The sequence below is a fragment of the Sesamum indicum genome, linkage group LG3, assembly GCF_000512975.1.
Source record: "Sesamum indicum cultivar Zhongzhi No. 13 linkage group LG3, S_indicum_v1.0, whole genome shotgun sequence".
NCBI classification, from domain to species: Eukaryota; Viridiplantae; Streptophyta; class Magnoliopsida; order Lamiales; family Pedaliaceae; genus Sesamum; species Sesamum indicum.
The window spans coordinates 4289259-4308153 of record NC_026147.1 but is presented as its reverse complement, the minus strand read 5'-3'; the positions used below and the strand labels follow the sequence as shown (position 1 = coordinate 4308153).

The 18895-nt window shown below is 33.4% G+C and overlaps 3 protein-coding genes across 3 annotated transcripts; all 3 read left to right on the top strand.

Annotated features, from left to right (window-relative positions):
• On the top strand, positions 683-17494 carry LOC105157419 (putative late blight resistance protein homolog R1A-10). The gene is made up of 2 exons (XM_011073828.2): positions 683-840; positions 14724-17494. The coding sequence occupies exon 2, from the start codon at positions 14730-14732 to the stop codon at positions 17322-17324; it is 2595 nt and encodes an 864-aa protein (XP_011072130.1). The 5' UTR covers positions 683-840; positions 14724-14729; the 3' UTR covers positions 17325-17494.
• LOC110011688 (putative late blight resistance protein homolog R1B-17) lies at positions 823-1887 on the top strand. Its single transcript, XM_020692347.1, has 2 exons — positions 823-1414; positions 1493-1887. Exons 1-2 carry the CDS (start codon positions 847-849, stop codon positions 1870-1872), a joined length of 948 nt encoding a protein of 315 aa, XP_020548006.1. The 5' UTR covers positions 823-846; the 3' UTR covers positions 1873-1887.
• Positions 4005-5684, top strand: LOC105157420 (putative late blight resistance protein homolog R1A-10). Its single transcript, XM_011073830.1, has 2 exons — positions 4005-5157; positions 5209-5684. Exons 1-2 carry the CDS (start codon positions 4005-4007, stop codon positions 5682-5684), a joined length of 1629 nt encoding a protein of 542 aa, XP_011072132.1.

Sequence of the window (18895 nt, the reverse complement as noted above, 5' to 3'; positions counted from 1 at the left end):
AAAAAATATTATTGAAAGGAAAATTCTAAGGTAATTTATCATATTTAGGTAACATAAACATAGACTAAGTAAATATTTTTTATAAATAATGAGAATTAAAAACATAAAAAGTGCTTGAATTATGCAAAATATACCAAGTCATAGCTTATGAGTGCTTATCATGAAAATATTCTAAGTTCAATTAAGGAACTATAACATGTATTTATGGAAATTAATATACTTTAATTTACTAAATAATATTAGAGGGTTAATTTAGTCGAATCAAAAAATTAAAGAAGCTTTTAAGCGCATTCATATTTTTATAGATACTAGCAAGGCGTTGCGCGTGATTAATATTTATTTTAGTTTTTTAAAACATAGTTATAAAAATTATAAATATTTTACAAACTTTGAATTGTTTTGAAATTAATTATGCAATTGTCGCACTTAATAACTTTCGGATATTGAATCTAAACAAATTACTCTTATTTATTTATATTTTTTCATTTCCTTCTTTAGTGTAGACCTTACAACAGCATTATTTTGTATTTCAAAGGCTCAAAGGTTAGTTACCTATTCTCGTAATGTAATGACAAATTTAGATTAGAGCTGGAAATTGGATCCATTTCGACGGAATCTTTTGACTTTTTCGTCGTTTCACACTACACCTAATCAAGATTTATAACTTCGATTTGACAAATTTATTAATCACACTTGTTGCAAAAATGCATTTTATTATCAGGCTGTATGCTTCAGCTCACATATTAAGAAGGGCCAAGTTGCTGTCTGGCTTTCACAAACCATAATCATTCACATTGTCTGTAATCTCTTTGCTCAACTCGTCGAGCAATTGCAACAAAGATCAGAATGGCAGTAGCAGCTTATGCCTCTCTACTTTCTCTTTCGCATGTCTTGGAGAATATCCTGCTTCCTGCTCGCCGGACTCGCCTTCATCTTGACTCGAACCAACTTCAAACCCTGCACCAAAAAGTTCAGTTCTTGCTGGAATTTCTTGAAGTTGATTCTGGGAGAATAAGCCTAGAAATGGAAGATCTGGCAAGACAGATCGCTATTCTTGCTGATGAAGCAGAAGATATCATTGACTTACATGTCGTATATCAACTTGGTGAGGGATCTCGGGATAAAAGTCAGGATATGGCCGCCCTCTCATCTTTCTATCAAGATATACACAAAGTAATCCAAAAGATTGACTCCATCATGAACGAGTTGGGGATGATCCAAGAGGACTGCACCCATGTCTCAAAACAACAACCGGCCGTATCAGTGCCTGATAGTTCATCCACAGCATTTACTTCCAGTGGCAAGAGTAGTACCAGGGTCGGATTTGATGAGCACTTGGTTCGAGTCATGGACGAGCTCACTAGAAATGAACCTGATCTCCAAATCATCCCAATAATTGGGATGGGAGGTATTGGTAAGACTACTCTAGCTGAAAATACCTTTTACAATCCATATGTTAAGAACCACTTTTATAAACGTATTTGGTTTACAGTATCTCAAGAATATAGTGCTCGGGAAATCCTTGCGCGCCTTCATAATGGTGGAAAAAACCAAGAAAGTAGTGAAACTTTGGCTGAATTAGGACAAAGATTGCATCAAAGTTTATTTGGTAGAAGATATTTGATTGTCATGGATGATATGTGGAGTATCAATGCTTGGGATGATTTGAGGTTGTTTTTTCCAAATAATAGGAACGGAAGTCGAATACTGGTGACCACTAGGATTTCAAATGTCGCAATTTCTTTAGGTTCTCACAACCCTTATGTGATGGATTGTAGCACCCCCTTCGCTACAATGACTATATCTACCCTAAACGTCATACTTATAGTAATCCCTGTGTTCATATATATACATTTGCAAATAATCATCTAATCAATTTGCATACGTAATCCCAACACGTCATAATAAGTATTATCAACCCACAACATTATATATATATATATATATAACACACCACAAGTAATCTTCATGCTTACGTTCCCTCTATACAACAAAATATGATCTGTACTCTAACTGACAACGAGGAGAAAACAGCATACTGGCCCGACCTGCCTGAGTATAGCGCGTAAACCTAATCTTCAACAGTCAAACACCTCAAAGTCTACTCCTGAAAGAAAATATCAACAGAGGGATGAGCCTGCCACTCAGTAAGTAAATAATTAGCCCTATCTATATATGTATATCAAACACAGCCCAAACAGGACAAGTAGGCAACATGCATGGATTACAGTCAATTAAATTCTAACATAATCAGCTTTATTACACCATATGACTATCTCATAATAAAACAATCAATGAAACTCCATTTTTCCTAGTTTGCTTACCAGAAGGTGATATTGTGTTTTTCCCATCAACTCAATCTCACCATTATATAAATTCAAGTGAATTCCCTTGACAACCGGCTCATCAATCTCATTTCGCATCATAGCTCTTTCATCGCAGCATCGCTCTTTTTATATCATATATATTTTTCTATATCGCAGCATCGCTCTTTTCATTTCACATCTTTTTCATATCATTTCGCCTTATAGGCTTTTCAACACATCAAGGGGTATTCACACCACAATTATATTCAATTTCCACCACTCCCTCATTCACATCTTTTTCATATCATTTCGCCTTATAGGCTTTTCAACACATCAAGGGGTATTCACACCACAATTATATTCAATTTCCACCACTCCCTCATATCCACATATCATTATTCTTGTAAGCAACTAGTAACGTAAAATAATATATCAACATATTCTCATTTTCAGATATCCACAACACATCAAACAACAAACATAATATTTAAACGTGTCTTCACATTCCACGTACACAATATCGTCAATCAAATTAAATCATTCACTATTCATATATTTTCAGATAAACCAACATCCACGTACACAATATCGTCAATCAAATTAAATCATTCACTATTCATATATTTTCAGATAAACCAACATCAACATGCACCACAAATTTATATAACAGTAATATCACAAATAAATGGAACATATATAGATAATACTAATTATTTACTCACCTCAACCTCACAATGTTTCTTTCTACTCAATCGCTAATTGTCAGTCCTTTCACCTCACCCCCATATCCTATAATGAGTTTTACCACATACAATTAATATATCGAGAATATCGTAATTTCTTTTAAATATAATACTAAATCTTATTCGTACGATTTCCAATAATTCTTTAATATTCCATTTCTATCGAAGTACAAATCTTCATTTTTCCTCTTTAATAACATAATATTTCTTAAATATAATTTTCAAATTATTTCTATGAATTTTCTACCAATTTTTATCGTTGCTATATAATTTAATTAAGCAACAATACATAGAATTACATATTTCGTTAATCATTCCGATGGAATTGTATAAATTGGCTATAATAATATTTAAATCTAACATATTTAATAATCTAATTGACCAACGATATCATTTTTATATTCGATTTGATATTTAATTCGACACTATTTTAAATAGCCAAAATCATAAAGTACTCCGATTAAATAGTAGATCGCTTAATATAATTAATATTTAATAAATAAACTGATTAAATAATATAATTACATAAATTAATATAAATTAAAATCAATATTTCATACCTGAAATATTGCGGAAATATTGCAGACTGGTTATGCGAAAGTATGTGTGTGAATATGAATTCACACACACACATATATATATTTTAAGTGGGTGGGGGTTGAGGCGGTGCCAACTCCCCCCCTCTTTTATATATTATGTACATATATTTATATATTATTCTTATTATTATTATTATTATTATTATATATTATATTTAGTTTTAAACTTTTCTAAAATACCTTTCACGTCCCTCCTAATATAATTTGCCTCAAATATTGTCACGAACTCCAATTTAATCCGTTCAAATTTTATTATATCCCAAATTTAATTTATAATTTATTTATTAATTAAATTTAAATTTTTAATAGTTACCAATTAGTCTCCCAATTATATATTATAATTTTTGGGGCGTGACATGGATTTTCTAGATGAGGTTAAAAGTTGGAATTTGCTTTGTCAAAAAGCCTTTCAAGAAGACAATTATCCATATCCGGAATTGGAAGAAATTGGTAAGACTATTGCAAAGAAGTGTAATGGACTTCCTTTAGCAATTGTTGTGATTAGTGGATTGCTTGCAAATTCCAACACGACACTAGAGCACTGGGAGTCAGTAGCCAATAATATAAACTCATTTTCAAACTTAGAATATAGTGACCGTTGTTTAAAGATATTGTCTTTGAGTTACGATAACTTACCTATTCATCTTAAACCATGTTTTCTATATATGCGGATGTTTCCTGAAGATGACGAGATTAAAGTTTCCAAGCTAATAAAATTATGGATTGCCGAAGGATTTTTGAAACCATTGAGAGCTAAAACCATGGAAGAGGTTGCAGAGGAATACTTGGAAAACCTTATTGACAGGCGTCTGATTTTGGTTCCTAAATGGGATTATGGAGGGAAGAAAGCTAAAACATGCATCATTCATGATCTTCTAAGGGACCTATGCTTGAGACAGTCTCGAAAAGAATGTTTGATTTGTGTCCCAAAAGCACAATGTATTGAATGGGACCGCAGGGGAAGGTACTTGTGTTTCCTACGTAGTTCTTTGCTCAATGAAGATCAAAGGATGGATCTCCCAGAAGTTGAGGTTGCCTCACAATCGACATCACTTGCAAGCCTTTTAGTGTGCGAAAACTGTAGGATTATGTATCCGAATCTTATTAGATTGAGATTATTGAGGGTGAAAGCACTTAACTATGGGGACGTTGATATAGACCTTCAGCATCCCACTAAATTGCGCTACCTTAATATGAGCAAAGGTATGGATTTGAACTTTGAATCTCCATCTACAATATCTTTGTTGTGGAACCTACAAACTTTAACTTTGAGTTTGCCCTTTAGAGTAAATCTCCCGTCTGAAATTTGGGATATGCCACAACTTAGGCATCTAATTGGAGGCGGAAGTGTTGTTTTACCTCACCCAGTAGTTACCCAAGATTCAATGATCATGGAAAATCTACAGACGCTTGGTACTTTTCAAAATTTTAGGTTCACAATTGATGTCCTTGATAGAGTTCCAAATCTTAAGAAACTGGGAATTGTTCCCCCTGACAAAGGCAGCAGTGGTCTAGAAAATCTTGCTCGCCTATAGAAACTTGAATCACTTTTTGTTGCAGAAAAAGATGTGTCGCTGTTGGCAAACATCACCTTCCCAACTTCACTCAAGAAATTGAGTTTGTCAAATTGCTGTATTCCTTGGGAGGAGATGACGGTTTTTGGTTCTGTTTTGCCCAATCTTGAAAAGCTTAAATTGCACTTTAATGCATTTAAGGGACCTGAGTGGAGTCCAGTTGAAGGACAATTTCCTCGATTGAAAGTCCTAATCATATTCAACAGTGACCTAGTGTGGTGGAGAGTAGAAAGTATACACTTTCCCAATCTTGAGAGACTTCATCTTGAGTATTTGCAGTGCTTGGAGGAGATCACTTCAGGTATTGGAGATATACCCACGCTCCTCTCAATTGATCTCTGGAAATGCAGCGATTCTTCCGTCAATTTGGCAAAGCAAATATTGGAGGGACAACAAAGCTTCGAAAATGAGACCCTCCAACTTTATGTAGATCAAGAACAAGTAGTCAGTGTTACTCAATAATACTATTTCAGTTTTATAGTGTATGTAAGAAGAGTTGCTACATCAAATGCCCAAACTATTTTTAGAATTTATTGGTTATATGTGCTACCGTAATTATTATGTTAAATATTGTGTAATGTGTTTAACAAATTAGTTTATTAACACTCATGACATTTATTTTTTTTCATCTATTCCGTATTTAAGGGTTATTTATAAAAAAAGTATGTTTGAGTTAATTTGATATAAAAAAAAATATACATATAGACTGTAGAGAGTAGAAACTCATCGTGGTATTTTCTTCTCAAAATAACCTATCAACTATTATAGAAATGGAGTACGAAACTCCTTAGATATTACAGACCAATATTAAAACTTTGAATAATAATATGAACAACAATAGAGAAATAATGAGAACAACAGTATAGTAATGAAAATGGCTGAGAATAGCTAGATCCAAAACCTTTAAAGGGAACACCATCATTAGGCATCGCACCCACAAGAAAACCGACCCACGATTGCACCACCACAAACCTCAACAACATCTTGATTTTTCAGATCACAAAATTCCACACACTCGGCCACTAAGACCCGACTTAGCTCACAAAAAACTTTTAAAAAAAGAAGGGGATAATAACTGTTGAATGTTAATTTATTTGCCACATGACCTCATTGATCTTCCTTCATTATTAAAACTTTTATTGACAACTTTTTCTATATTTAATTATTTTCTTCCCTCTTTAGTTGATTCAATATTTGATTTTCCTATTATTTGTTTTGTATCTTTTATGATTTTATTATAACATGTCACGGATGGGATCTGCACGAGTTTTATTACATTTGTTTTTTCAAGTTTGTGTACTTAAGGATAGATGTCACTATTATTATTCATTATTAATAAAATAATATATTAATTCTTCCAACTCCAAAAATAAATAAATTTGACTTGTTATGAAGGCAATGCTATTACTTATCAGTACTTGTACAACATTAATCTTTTTTCCCCATAATCCAAGAGAAACGAAATATAATTCATACAATGTCATTAATTACTACAAAAAGTTCGGCTAACATCACTAAAAGAAATATAATGTTATAAACTTAGAGAAATTCTAAGTTTATTAGCCTATCACTCTTAATAGAATATAAAGTAAAATATATATGTATTTCTCCAACAAAATCACTTTCTTATTCTCTCCAAAAACTCCTTTACAAATGAAATATATGGTGGTATTTATAGACCACAAAAAATGTGGTTACAAAATACACCATAATCATTATAATTACAAATCATAATAGGGGATACAAAAGGGTATAACATAATGGGTATTAAAAATGAATATGAAGAGGTGTATGCATTCATATATCATATTATATATAATACTCCCCCTTGAATGCATACCTCTTTATCATATACATCTTGCCTCGTTAAAAACCTTGCCTGAAAAAGCCCAATGGGATAAAAACCAAGGCTAAGAAAAAGAGTACAATTGTATAATCTCCCCCTCAATTGAAGCATATATCTTTCAGGTGTCGCTTGTCAATATTACGTACGAGTTGTTTGAACACCTTTGTTGGTAATGCCTTCATAAATAAATCTGCTAAGTTCTGACTTGATGAAATTTGTTGAACATCAACTTTGCCTTCCACTTGAAGCTCGTGAGTGGAGAAAAATTTTGGTAATATGTGTTTGGTTCGTCGCGTTTAACATAACCATCATTGATTTGGGCGATGCATGCTGTATTGTCTTTATATATTACTGTGGGACTTTTTTCGATTGATTCCAATCCACATGATTCATGCACATAATGTATTAGTGATCTAAGTCATACACGTTCACGTCCAGTCTTGTATAATGCAATTAATTCTGCATGATTTGATGAGGTGGCTACCAAAGTCTGTTTGGTTGAACGCCATGAAATAGCAATTCCACCATACATGAATACATATCCAGATTGAGATATAGCTTTATGTGGATCAGATAAATACCCCGCATTTAAATAACCAACTAATTTGATTGTTTTGGCATCATCATGCCTTTCAAAACATAGTCCCATGTCACTTGTTGCACGTAAATAACGTACAATATATTTAACACCATTCCAGTGTCTCTTTGTTGGTGTTGAACTATATCTTGCTAGTAGATTAACTAAAAATGCTATATCTGGTCGGGTATTATTAGCAAGATAAATCAATGCACCAATTGCACTGAGATATGGACTTCTGGACCCAAAATCTCATCGTTATGTGCTGGAGGACGAAACGGATCTTTATTAACATCAAGCGATCAAACTATCATAGGTGTACTCAATGGATGAGTTTTGTCCATATGAAAACGCTTAAGGACTTTTTCTATATAGTTCGATTGATGAATGAAAATTCCACCCTTAGTATGTTCAAACTGCAGGCCGAGATAATACTTTGTAGTACCTAAATCTTTCATCTCAAACTCACTTTTTAAGTAATCAGCTACTTTCGAATCTCTTCAGGAGATCCAATAATATTCAAATCATCAACATACACAATTATGATTACAAATCCCGACTTTGTCCTCTTTATGAATAAACATGGACTTATTTGATTATGGCAAAATTCTTTCTTTATTAAGTACTCACTAAGACGATTGTACCACATACGTCCTGATTGTTTAAGTCCGTACAAGGACCTTTTTAATTTGATGGAGTACATATGACGAGACTTTGACTGTAATGCTTCAAGCATTTTTAATCCTTATGGGATTCTCATATAGATATCTGTATCCAATGACCCATACAGATATGCAGTTACCACATCCATGAGCTGCATTTGCAGCTGTTGAATTACTGATAAACTGATCAAAAATCTAAGTGTGGTTGCATCCACTACAGGTGAATATGTTTCAGTATAATCAATTCTGGGCTTTTGAGTAAAGCCTTGGGCCACAAGTCTAGCTTTGTACCTTACAACTTCATTTCGTTCATTTCTCTTTCGTATAAACACCCACTTATAGTCAACATGTTTGACACCTTTTGGTGTTGGAGTTATTGGTCCAAATACTTCTCGCTTATTTAGCGAGTCTAACTCATCTTGTATGGCCTTTTTCCAACTTTTCCAATCATTTCGATGTCTATATTCCTTCATAGTTTGAGGATCATTTTCATCTTCATCCATAATTTGGACGACTACAGAATAAGCAAAAATATCATTCATTTCAATTTCTTTACGATACCAACCTAAACTGTTATGAGCATAATTAATAGACATCTCATAACTGTCGAGATCTTGCTCATTACTTTTAGAGTTTTCAGATAAAACCGCTTCAGGAATTTTATCCTTAGAGACACTAGTGGTCACATTAGCATCGTGATTAACTGAGACGATATGTTCCTTTCTCTTTCGAGGATTTACATCTTTAGAGCCAAGTGGTCTACCACGCTTTCGGCGTATTTGTGACTCAGATGCGTTTGATTTATTTAGAATCGCTTCAGGGACTTCTAAACAAGCTGGAACATTTTTAGCCGGAATATATGATTTTGTGACCTTTTTGGTATCTATCAATGCTTCTGGTAGCCTATTTGCAACACTTTGCAAATGTATGATCCCTTGAACTTCAAGTTCACTATCATTTGTCCGTGGATCCATAAAAGACATAGATGTTGCATTCCATGCAATATCTTTCCTTTTAATCTCCTTATCTACTCTCCCTAATGCCGGGAATACTGTCTTATTAAATTGACAATCCAAGTACCTAGCAGTGAATTGATCACCGGTCATTGGTTCAAGGTACTTAAAATTGAGGGAGACTCAAAACCAACGTAAATTCCCAGTCTCCATTGTGACCCCATTTTAGTTCGTTAAAAAGGGGGTATCAGGACATACACCGCACAACCAAACACCTTTAAATGAGATATATTTGGTTCTCTTCCGGAGACCAATTGTAATGGAGAAAATTTATGGTAAGCGGTAGGTCTAAGACGAATTAGAGCCGCTGCATGCAATATTGCATGCCCCCATGCCGATGAAGGCAATTTTGACCTCATCAATAAGGGTCTAGCTATTAATTGTAACCGCTTAATTAACGATTCTGTCAGGCCGTTTTGAGTATGTACGTGAGCAACTGGATGCTCCACAGCTATCCCATTGATTGACAATAATTATTGAAGGATTTAAAGGTAAATTATCCCGCATTATCTAACCTTATCCTTTTAATAGGATAATCAGAAAAATGAGCTCTCAATTGAATAATTTGGGCTAACAGTCTTGCAAAAGCAACATTTTGTGTTGACAACAAGCTTACATGTGACCAACGTGTTGATGCGTCAATCAACACCATAAAGTATTTAAATGGCCCACGTGACGGTGTTATTGGCCCGCATATGTCTCCTTGAATTCGTTCAAGAAACATAGGAGATTCTACATTCACTTTTGTCATAGATGGCTTTGTAATTAATTTTCCAAGAGAACAAGCCGAACATATAAAATCACTTTTAACAAGGAACTTTAGGTCCTTTAGTGGGTGTCCATGTGAATTTTCAATGATCCTATACATTATTGTTTTACCTGGATGGCCAAGTCTATCATGCCACAAAGTAAAAATACTTTGATCAACTAACTTCGAGTTAGTGATACCAAGTGTTTTAACAGAGCTTATCAATGTGCCATATAAACCAGAAGTATATGTTCTCATTCTTTCTAAAACTTGCTTCTGGCCAGTTTTATATGTTGTAAGGTACAGATATTCGATACCATTTTCATTCATGGTTTCAATATGAAAACCATTTTGTCGAATATCCTTGAAACTCAATAAGTTCCTTTGTGATTTACTCGAATATAAGGCATCATTGATATGTAATCTTGTTCCTTCAGGTAACAAGATTGTAGCTCTTCCGGAGCCTTCAATAAGACTACTAACTCCTGAAATAATACTCACATTTGTTCTTGTCATTAACAATCTTGAGAAAAATTTCTTGTTTCTCAAAATTGTATGCGTAGTTGCACTATCAACAAGACAATGTTCCTTATCATTGAGATTTGTAATGACTTGATCCATTCTATATAAATGAAATAGACATATACTAAGTAAAAGAAAAAATTCATTCATAAAATATAAAAGCATTACTAGATAAAAAGAAATACCCTACAAATGAAAGTAAACATAACTAAATACTGGAAACATACTAATAATATTTGGGATAAATCTAATCAACAAGCATGTCAAAATCCTCAGTAATCACCAAATTGTAAGGGCAACTCAGGGCGATTTTTATCTTCATTTTCAATAGACTGAAAAAAATCTGAAGCATCCATGTGGGTATTGTTTGAGATTCCAGCCTCAACAAAATTAGTCTCAACTTCTTTACCCTTCGCTTTTACAGAAGCCTGGTATAATTTGATCAGATGTTGTACCGTACGACATGTACGAGGCCAATGCCCAGACATCCCACATCTATGGCAAAGATCTCCATTTGTTGTTTTCTCTTGTAGGTTTTTTGCCTTGTTCCCATTGTTTTTCTGAATATTGAGATTAATCCATGTATTATCATGACCATTACTGTGACCACGACCACGACCGCGAAGGCCACGACCACGACCATAAGAATGGCCCCGTGGTGAGCCATGGTAACGACCCTACGCCTTTCGTGAAGAAGTAGCATTTGCTTCAGGCAATGCCGCTAAAATTTCAGGAAGTAGCTTGGAACCAGTGGGTCGAGTGTGATGGTTATTCAACAAAAGCTGATTATTTTCTTCTGCAACAAGCATGTATGAAATCAACTCTGAATAGGTTTTGTACACATGTTCCCTGTACTGCTGCTGGAGTACAAGGTTGGATGCATGAAAAGTAGAAAATGTTTTTTCCAACATTTGTTCATCCGTCACATCTTCTCCACATAACCTCAACTTTGATACAATTCGAAACATTTCAGAATTATATTCAGCAATCGTTTTGAAATCTTGCAGTCGCAATTATATCCACTCATATCTTGCACGTGCTAAGATTACAGTCTTTTGATGGTCAAATCGATCCTTTAAACTCTTCCAGAGTTGAAAATGACTTCTGAGTATTAAATATTGAGACTTCAGGCTCTTATGAAGATGATGACGAAGCAAAATTATTGCTTTAGCACAGTCTTGCTCAGAAGCAATAGTATTTTCTTTTATTGTTTCTCCCAGTTTGCTACTTGCCAAATGTAGTTCGGCATCAAGAACCCATAATAGGTAGTATTTTCAAGAAAAATCAAGAGCAACGAAATCCAATTTTGTGAGATTGGCCATTAAGCTACAACAAGTTAATATGCACTTTTAGCATAATATTCAACATATACATATAAGTAAAATGAAATGTATTACATATGAGATAAAGTACAAATGACATGAAACATTACTAACATTAAGTTACATATAAGTTACCATGTAATTAGTATGAATTATTATGGCACATTAAGTTACATATAAGTTACCATGTAATTAGTATGAATTATTATGGCATGCATACATGGAATTAAATACATTTAAGTTTGGCTTAAATCTTATAATGTTACAAATAGCAATTAAATGGTATTCATGCCAAAATTATTTCTTAATAAATAAATTTTGTTGCACATAAATATATTAGCAAAACATGCAAAATACATACATGGGCATATGAAAGAAAACTATGTGGGCAAAGTTAATAAAATTAACTTCAAGTTAGTCATATAACAATAGCTATATTATGTTATCGAAAAATTATCACAAATCAAATAAATAAACGAAGAAGCATCGAGCTTCTTGATCAAGCCATTATCTCAAAACACTTCAGGTGGTGAGAAAATTAACATATACTTATTGTCGCTTCAGGGATGATATTGTACATAATTGGTACAAAATATTTCACCTACTACTGGAGATGATTTTAACTCATTACTTATTTTAGGAAGCAATGGAACATATCCACTTTAGGGGATAAAATCAAGAATTGTATGCCTGCTTCTTGAGGCAATATCACATCCACTTCAGGGGATAAAATCAAGAATTATATGCCTACTTCTGGTGGCAATATCACATCCACTTCAGGAGATGAAATCGAGAATTTATATATATAAATATATATATATATGTCTACTTCAGGAGACATTGAAATATATAATATAATTACTCATATTTTATTATGAAATATTCAAGAATAAAAGTAACTATGATATTGTAGAGGTAAACAAACAAAGAATAAAAATTATCCTAATAAAATTAACATTTTACCTTGATCGATCGTAACGTAACGTCGTGCTGATAACGTGTTATAAACTTAGAGAAATTCTAAGTTTATTAGCCTATCACTCTTAATAAAATATAAAGTAAAATATATATGTATTTCTCCAACAAAATCACTTTCTTATTCTCTCCAAAAACTCCTTTACAAATGAAATACATGGTGGTATTTATAGACCACAAAAAATGTGGTTACAAAATACATCATAATCATTATAATTACAAATCATAATAGGGGATACAAAAGGGTATAATATAATGGGTATTAAAAATGAATATGAAGAGGTGTATGCATTCATGTATGTGTGTGTGTAAAGAAGAAAGAAAAAGACTGAAGAGTGTTGAGGCGGTAGGGGTTGATGGCCCCCACCTCCCACTCTCAACTCTCTCTTTCATATACATATACTAATACATATATATATATTATTATTTTATTTATTTAATTAGATTTTTCTCAAAATATCAATTACTTCCATTCTGAATTTTCTTAATTAATATAAATTGTCCCCAAATATTATAACGAACTCCAATTTAATCCGTGCAAGTTTTATTATGTTCCAATTGTGACCTATAATTTATTTACTAATCACTAAGTTTCATAAGGATTTACCAATTGATCCTATAACTATGTATTATAATATTTGGGATGTCACAATTCTTCCATCCTAATAAAAATTTCGTACTCGAATTTAACTAACTCACCGGCTCAGGGAATAAATACGGTTATTTTTCTTTCATGTTCTCCTTAACCTTCAAGAATAAATACCAGCTCAACTAACCCCTTGGAGAGTGATGACTCTACTTGACCTTCACCATAAGTATTTCTTTATTTCTCAATTTCTTTATACTCCCTATGATTACTTCAAAAGAAATATTTTTTTTATTATGAGTAATTACCATGGCTATAAGGTAAAAAATATGGTGAATACTGATTAGTCAAGATTGTGCAATGGCTATGATCAACTGATATTTTCAACAAGAGATGCTAAAATATTAACCACAACTAAGAACTATAGCAAATGTTTTAACCATAGGTAAAATTATGTTTGATGTTGATTAACCATGCATGGTCAAACTTAAGTTTTCGCTTCGATTTCGTCTGACTGTTGTAGAGAGTATTAATTTATCATCAATTGTAAGGCGTAGTAATTTATAGTGTAGGAAATAATTCAATTTTTTTGTAGTGAATTAAATATTTGAACACAATTGCCCTTATATTATATAGTACGAAGGTCTTTTTTTTTTACATATTTTCATCTTAAATTATGTTAATTTTTTCTTGATTGGGATAAATGTATGTTTTGATTACAATAAAGTAAAATATCATTCTTAAGTTAACTAGTTCAAATAATAACGAATTAGTACAATAAATACACAAAATCATGTAAAATGTAATTATTAAGTTATTAACAGTTTAATGAGTAATTTACATATCCGCCTCTCAAATAAATTTTCTTTTTTTTTTCTCTCAATGACATCAACACGTCCAATGTGTTACAAATTCGTTATAAAATGATAATTATAAATAATTATAACACCTACTCCCTATGATTACTTCAAAAGAAATAATTTTTTTACTATGAGTAACTACCATATTGTTAAAAAGTAATTATTAATTTGATAAGAACATTATTAATTGGATCCATTTCGAGGGAATCTTCTGACTTTTACGTCGTGTAACACTACACCTAATTTATAACTTCGAAAACGGTGCTGGCTTGCACAAATTTATTAATCACAATTCTTGAAAAAATGAATTTTATTATCAATGTTGTCTGGCTTGCACAAACCATAATCATTCACATTCTGTAATCAACTCATAGAGCAATTGCAACAAAGATCAGAATGGCAGTAGCAGCTTATGCCTCTCTACTTTCTCTTTCGCATGTCTTGGAGAATCTTCAGCATCCTGCTCGCCGGACTCGCCTTCATCTTGACTCGAACCAAGTTCAAACCCTGCACCAAACAGTTCAGTTCTTGCTGGAATTTCTTGAAGTTGATTCTGGGAGAATAAGCCAAGAAATGGAAGATCTGGCAAGACAGATCGCTATTCTTGCTGATGAAGCAGAAGATGTGATTGACTTACATGTCGTATATCAACTTGGTCAGGGATCTCGGGATAAAAGTCAGGATATGGCCGCCCTCTCATCTTTCTATCAAGATATACACAAAGTAGTCCAAAAGATTGACTCCATCATGAACGAGTTGGGGATGATCCGAAAGGAGAGCACCGATGTCTCAAAACAACAACCGGTAGTTTTTGTGCTTGAGAGTTCATCCACAGCATTTACTTCCAGTGGCAAGAGTAGTACCATGGTTGGATTTGATGAGCACTTGGTTCGAGTCATGGACGAGCTTACTAGAAATGAACCTGATCTCCAAATCATCCCAATAATTGGAATGGGAGGTATTGGTAAGACTACTCTAGCTAAAAATACTTTTGACAATCCATATATTGTGCACCACTTTGATAGACGTATTTGGTTTACGATATCTCAAGAATATAGTGCTCGAGAAATTCTTGTGCGCCTTCTTAATGATGGAAAAGACCAAGAAAGTAATAAAACTTTGGCTCAATTAGGACAAAGATTGCATCAAAATTTATTTGGTCGAAGATATTTGATTGTTATGGATGATATGTGGAGTATCAGTGCTTGGGATGAATTAAGGTTGTTTTTTCCAAATAATAGGAATGGAAGTCGAATACTGGTGACCACTAGGATTTCAAATGTAGCAATTTCTTTAGGTACTCATAGCCCTTATGTGATGGATTTTCTAGATGAGGATAAAAGTTGGAATTTGCTTTGTCAAAAAGCCTTTGGAGAAGACAATTGTCCATATCCGAAATTAGAAGAAATTGGTAAGACTATTGCAAAGAAGTGCAATGGACTTCCTTTAGCAATTGTTGTGATTGGTGGATTGCTTGCAAATTCCAACAGGACACTAGAGCACTGGGAGTCAGTAGCCAAAAGTATAAACTCATTTTCTAACTTAGAATACAGTGAACGTTGTTTAAAAATATTGTCTTTGAGTTATGATAATTTACCTATTCATCTTAAACCATGTTTTCTCTATATGCGGATATTTCCTGAAGATGACGTGATTAAAGCGTCCAAGCTAATAAAATTATGGGTTGCCGAAGGATTTTTGAAAACATCGAGAGCTAAAACCTTGGAAGAGGTTGCAGAGGAATACTTGAGAAACCTTATTGACAGGAATTTGATTTTGGTTCATAAATGGCATTATGGAGGGAAGAAAGCTAAAACATGCAGGATTCATGATCTTCTAAGGGACCTATGCTTGAGACAATCTCAAAAAGAATGTTTGATTTGTGTCCCAAAAGCACAACGTATTAGTTTTTTTGAGCCCTGGGAAAGTTGCCTTTGTTTCCTATGCAGTTCTCGGCTCAATGAAGATCAAAGGATGGATCTCCCTGAAGTTCAGGTTGCCTCACAATCGACATCACTTGAAAGCCTTTTAGTGTGCGACGGCTGTAGGATTATGTATCCGAATCTGGTTAGATTGAGATTATTGAGGGTGAAAGCCTATGAGGACGATATAGAATTTCTGCATCCCACTAAATTGCGCTACCTTAAGATTAGCGATGATATGCAGTTGAAATTTGAATCTCCGTCTACAATATCTTTGCTGTGGAACCTACAAACTTTAACTTTGAAGTTGCCCTATAGAGTAAATCTCCCGTCTGAACTCTGGGATATGCCACAACTTAGGCATCTAATTTCAGACGGAGTTGTTGATTTACCTCACCCAGCAGTTACCCAAGATTCAATGATCATGGAGAACCTACAGACGCTTGCTCATTTTCGAAATTTTAGGTGTACAATTGATGTCCTTGATAGAGTTCCAAATCTTAAGAAATTGGGAATTGTTTACCTTGAGAAAGGCAGCGGTGGTCTAGAAAATCTTGCTCGCCTACAGAAACTTGAATCACTTCTTGTTATAGAAAAAGATGTGTCGCTATTGGCAAACATCACCTTCCCCACTTCACTCAAGAAATTGACTTTGACATCTTGCTGTATTCCTTGGGAGGAGATGACGGTTTTTGGTTCTGTTTTGCCCAATCTTGAAAAGCTTAAATTGTACGGTAATGCATTCAAGGGACCTGAGTGGAGTCCAGTTGAAGGGCAATTTCCCCGATTGAAAGTCCTAATCATATGGGAAAATGACCTGGTGTGGTGGAGAGCAGAAAGTATACACTTCCCCAAACTTGAGAGACTTGATCTTTATGAAATGCATTGCTTGGAGGAGATCCCTTCGGGTATTGGAGATATACCCACACTCCTCTCAATTCATCTCTGGGATTGCAGCGATTCTTCTATCAATTCGGCAAAGCAAATATTGGAGGAACAACAAAGCTCCGGAAATGAGATCCTCCAACTTTATGTAGATGAAGGACAAGTAGTCAGTGTTACTCAATAATACTATTTCAGTTTTATAGTTTATGAAAGAAGAGTAGCTACATCAAATGTCCAAACTATTTTTAGAATTTATCATTCATGTTGTCCAAGATTCTTGTGCTGCAGCTAATTGCGCGACAACAAAAGATTTCACTTTGGATTCATCAATAATATAAAAACATGAGAAAAGAGGAATTGTTTTATTATGGTCATTGAAGGGTCATATAATAATTGATATATTCTTTTTTGTGGGTGAAACCCTGTAATTATTATAATAATAATTTGTATTAATTATTATATAGACCATAATTAATTACCTAATTTGTCTGAATTAGAAAGTACGCATCAAACTGAAATGTATTTGACAAAAAATTAAATATTTTGGGGAAGTTCAATTTTGTCGTGGATTGTTTTATCATATCCATCACGAAAACCATTCGGACGTGTATTTAAAGTCCAAAATCTAAAACATTGATGGAAAATTTAAATTTCGAAATCTATCGTCACAAAACTACCTAGTCACTCAAGCGCAGAAGAAAAGATAAGTTTTGAAGCGATGTTGTAATGGTTTTTGGGGTACTGTTACGAAACTCGTTATAGAATTCGCATTAAAACCTAGTATAAAATTCGACAGACTTATCAATCTTATATTTTAAGTATGATATCTCAATATTTGTTAGCCGAATTTGTACCAAATTTCAATAAATATACGATTGTGTCTATTTCATCATATCTAATGGTTTGATTGAACGTTGCACAAGTCTCAAGGAAATCATACATTTCGGATACGATATCTCCACAACTGTGTAACAGATTTTTCCCAAACTGCATTGCATGTAAGATTGATTTTGTCAGCTCGATCATATCTAACGATATTTAAAATCGAATGGTCTGATTAAACGATACAATACAATAATATAGGATGACAATAACATCCCTATAAAGCTTACAATTATGAGTATATGAAATTATTTTATTTTGTGAACATATATCAAGAACAATTAAATTTTTTTTACATACTTATTTGTGTTACTCCACAAATTAATTACTTATGTAACATTAATGTGTACAGAACAAATATTTTTTTAATATTTTAAAATAATTACTTATTATATTTGAGATGGGATTTTAAGCGAAAATTTTGAATTTGGAACGGTTAAGAGGCAATTTACATAAATGATGTCGATTTTCAAAATTTAAGAAGTATTATTCAAAATTATTGCATGACATTTGACGTAGGTATTGGAATGATTAGACATGCGCCTATGAAGAAATAGCTCAAGAAATCCATAGAGTTACAAGCAGTAGTATGAAGGAGAATATCTCTCATTTCATAGATTGGAAGAAGATTCAATTCTTTACAGTTGCAGAGCTCCAGTATAAATAACAGTGGGAAAACAGAGGAAGAAGAAGGAAAAATAACAGACTAACGATTAAAACTAACTTATCAGCTAACTAACAACTCATGAGACATGTCAGCAATTTTAAGTCGAAATGTGATAAAGAAAGAAACATAAAAATCCAGAACACGTTTATGACTGAGAACAGACTTCTTCTTCATTGCTTGTAGCAGGGTGATCTTCATCACTGCAG